The 4,229-nt window shown below is 35.3% G+C and overlaps 1 protein-coding gene across 1 annotated transcript in view; it reads left to right on the top strand.

Moving 5' to 3' along the window:
* The window catches only part of LOC21391800 (kinesin-like protein KIN-7D, mitochondrial), a 12,219-nt gene extending 9,659 nt beyond the window's left edge, over window positions 1-2,560 (top strand). The window contains exons 22-25 of the mRNA XM_024174324.1: window positions 416-1,150; window positions 1,683-1,812; window positions 1,930-2,017; window positions 2,243-2,560. Coding sequence (XP_024030092.1) covers window positions 416-1,150; window positions 1,683-1,812; window positions 1,930-2,015 — 951 coding nt within the window. The 3' untranslated portion in view covers window positions 2,016-2,017; window positions 2,243-2,560. The remainder of the gene's footprint in view (window positions 1-415; window positions 1,151-1,682; window positions 1,813-1,929; window positions 2,018-2,242) is intronic.
* Window positions 2,561-4,229: the final 1,669 nt, after the last annotated feature.

Genomic DNA, 4,229 nt, shown 5'->3' with positions numbered 1-4,229 from the left:
TATATATATATATATAATATTAGTTATTAAATGATTATATTAATATATATGATATTAGTTATATTAACTTGAGGGGTAATTTTGTCAATATGAAAATATTCATATCCCATTCTATTGCATTTGTAAAAGTAGAGCTAAATAAATAAATCATCTTTTCTTTCTATTATATTCTATTACCATTTTCATTTCCATTCCTATTACCATTTCCCACTGCAACCAAACGCACCCTTTCTTTCTATCATTTGTTTTTGGTGTGAATGTCAGTCCATTTTCAGTTGTTTAAAAACTCAACAGGTTCATGGAGTAGGCACAAGTTCTCTCTCAAGGAGCTGTTTTTAACAAAGCAGGATCTTTTTTTTTTCACTTTCACACTATGCTTCTTCAATACTGATTAGCGCTCTTTTCATTTGCTCAGGAGATTGAGAATGAAAAACTAAAGCTGGAGCAGGTTCAGCTCTCAGAAGAGAACAGTGGCTTGCGTGTTCAAAATCAGAAACTGGCTGAAGAAGCTTCCTATGCTAAGGAGCTGGCCTCTGCTGCTGCTGTTGAGTTGAAGAATTTGGCTGGTGAAGTGACGAAGCTATCATTGCAGAGTGCAAAACTCGAAAAAGAATTGTTGTCTGCTCGGGAGCTAGCAAATTCTAGAAATGCTGTTGTGCAAAATGGCGTTAGCCGGAAGTACAGTGATGGGAGTAGAACAGGGAGAAAAGTGAGGCTCTCTGGTCGTATGAATGATTTATCTGCCATGGGAAGTGATGACTTTGAGTCATGGAATCTTGATCCGGATGATTTGAAGATGGAACTCCTGGCAAGAAAACAGCGGGAGGCTGCTCTTGAGGCTGCCCTTGCTGAGAAGCAGTTTGTTGAGGAAGAATACAGGAAAAAGGTTGAAGAGGCAAAGAGAAGGGAAGAAGCTCTGGAAAATGATTTAGCCAACATGTGGGTGCTTGTTGCAAGGTTAAAGAAAGAGGGCGGAGCTGTCCCCGGGACGAATTCTGATGAGAGACAGAGTGATCCTCCAGAAAATATCAATGATGTGAAAACAAATGACATTGACAGTACTACCGTTTCTAAAGAGAGAGAAGTTCTTGGTATCTCTGCGCCGGCTGATGAAGTTCCTAAGGAAGAACCCCTAGTTGTTCGTCTCAAGGTATCACTGTTGATGTTGATTCTGTCTATTAAAAGTACAGTATGCTCCTTGTTCCCATTATTTACATGATACGTCTAGGAGTTCTTTGTGAGAAGACGATAACTTGCAGCTTTTACTAAATTTGAAAAGGAAATGTTCTCTTTTGTTCATAGTTTGGCCTTCTGAGGATATAGAATTACCGTATTTTAAAGTTAATTCAAACCAGGATGATTCTAATTATGATTCTGGAACTAGAAACATGATTCATGATTTTAGGTTCAAATCATGATTCTGAAACCATGATTTAGAATCAAGGGTTTTAATCACCTTGAATCAAGAGGGGGGTGGTTTTAGAATCATGATTTGAGCTAGTTTACATCATATCAGATTCCGAATTATGATTCAGAATCATCCAAACCAAACACTGATTATAAATCATGATTTAGAATCACTGTAAACAAATACTGATCCTGAATCAAGATCTAAAATTATGATTCTGGATCCATTTACTAAACGCACCCATAATGACTCAAGCGAGGATTTTTTTTTTCAGGCTAGAATGCAAGAGATGAAGGAAAAGGAGCTCAAACAAATGGGGAATGGAGATGCCAATTCCCATATGTGTAAAGTATGTTTTGAATCCCCTACTGCAGCAATTCTTCTGCCGTGCCGGCATTTTTGTTGTAAGTCATTTTGAACTTCCTTGTTTGAGCTTTTTTTTTTAAATTTTTTTATTTGTTTTTAAAAGCTTAATATTGTGTTAATTAGTAGCAACGAGTAACAAGCTCACGTTTCTGCAGTGTGTAAATCTTGTTCACTTGCTTGCTCCGAGTGCCCTATTTGTCGAACAAAGATTGCAGATAGGCTTTTCGCATTCCCCTCCTGAAGGTAATGTTTTAATCTTTCTTCCTTTCCTTTATTATTATTTTGTTAGTGTTAATTGGTTCCATTAGGGTGTAAATACACAATGTATTTTTATTATATTTCTATTACAATATTGCATAAGAGGTTTAATTGCAAGGAGAAGAGGCAGAGAGAATTGTTCAGTTTTCTATAACTTGCGGATATTTTTTAAAGATACCAAAATATTTATCATCTACTTTTATTTTTCAGGGACGCTCATCATTCACCTCCTTTTTATGTTCCGTGCAATTGCGGCTGCAAATTAAATTCTTTTATTAGTTTGGCTGTATGTAATTGTCTAAAAGGTATATCAATATTTTGTTTTTTCTTTTCCCTGGGGGCTGTAAACTAAGAAAGGACAAAATGAAAAGAGAGGTTTAAAAAAAAAAAAGAGGAAATATCATATTTGGGAACTTGCTATGCAAGAATGTTGCTTTGTTTTTTCAAGATGCAGCAGAATGTGTGATTGTGTCATGTATAGAAACAATATATGCTTAAGAAGAAGAAGCATTATATCTTTTTCAATATATACAGTGCTAATTATATCATCTTTATTCTTATTTTGTCCTTTTCAGTGACTATTGTTAGGCTTATTACTGCTTAAAAAATGTCATGAGGCTCAGTTTTTAAATTAGGATGAAAATTCTCAAGTTTAAAAAGCCTCTACTTACAACGCATTGGTAGGATGTTAAGTGAATCAAATGTTCGCCGACTGTTTAAGAAATGAACATTTCTAAGAATTCTTGTGTTAGTTACAGACTGTTGGTCTAGGTGAGTTATAAGTTGGATCTGTAATGGTTTAACGCGATCAGACGGTTATTAAACAAGAAAAAAAAAAGATTGATCGAACGGTTGAGAATTGTAAATGATGAATGGCACTGAAGAATATTAACCTCGCTCAGCACCTTTAAGGTTAACTTTGTGTGGAATATCCAAGTATTTTTATTTTTATTTATTTATTTATTTTTTGCTAGAGAGAATCTTCAACGAATTTGCCTCCGCTAACATGATTGTTTCAATTTTTAAAATAATTTGTACTATGCTCAAGGGTATAGGCAGGGTCCACTTCTGATGGTGTTTAAGGGGACCTTCTCGTGTACAACTTTCCTAATTGCTTAGGATAATGTTCTTAAATAAGTGAAACCCCCACTCCCACCCTTCCTCTTTCTCTCTCTCTCTCCTTTTTTTTCTTTTTCATTCTTTTTTTATTATTATTTTTTTGAGTCTTTTTTGTTCCTCATTTGTTAATGAGATAAGCGGCAGTCCTATAGAGAGAGAAACCCACGTAAAGAGTGGCAGAAAAGCGAGAAAGTAAGTGGATTTAGGAAGTGGCCAATTTATCGGGTGTGTGAGTTTTGGGTTTATGTCCCAGGTGACGCAAATGAGACGTTTGGTTCATGGATTATAATCATAAAATTAAAATTATTTTTAATTTATGTGTATTTTTTATGAGAGAAAATACTGTAGCGAATCATGAATCATGATTTAAATCAGAGTACGAATCTCTCAACCAAATAACCTCTAAATGATAAGACCAGTGCTGGAACTTTGGACGGGCCGCCCGCGACCGCCTGAAAAGCCCGAATTTTTGCCCGAGCCCGAGCCCGAGCCGCCCGAGAAATTCGGGCCGCCCGCCTGAGCCCGAATTTCACCTTGAACGGGCTGCGGGCTTGTATTAGGCGGCCTGAGCCCGGCCGGGCGGCCCGAGCCCGCCCGAATTATTTAAACTTTTTTTTTAATATTAAGTTATTTTGTGTTAAAATTTATATATATATATATATTACAATTTGAAATTTGAAATGAACATACGAACTATATAAAAAAATTCTTTCTTTATTAATTTTTAAATTTATAATTCATGATTACCTCATTAAAAACTTTACCAAGAAAAACCCAATTGGGATAAAAACTTAGCAAGGAAAAAAGAGTGCAATCATATTGTGACGAATTATAAATTTTACAAACTTACAAAGTTATACAATTACAAATACAATGTCAAAGGTAAATACATATTTACAAATTACAAATTTACAATTTAATTTAAAGCTAAAGGATCGTCTTCAAAATTAAATGTTAATCGATTAAATTCATCGATCCATTATTGGCTTGCCGGTGAAATTGTATCTTGTAAATGTTGATCGGCCCGATCCCAATCCTTAATGCAAACCAAGGCTTCAACATTGAGTGACTGGTCTTT

Source organism: Morus notabilis, unplaced genomic scaffold (assembly GCF_000414095.1).
Source record: "Morus notabilis unplaced genomic scaffold, ASM41409v2 Scaffold1584, whole genome shotgun sequence".
Lineage (NCBI taxonomy): Eukaryota > Viridiplantae > Streptophyta > Magnoliopsida > Rosales > Moraceae > Morus > Morus notabilis.
The sequence above is the reverse complement of the archived record's forward strand: the minus strand, read 5'-3'. Positions and strand labels throughout refer to the sequence as shown.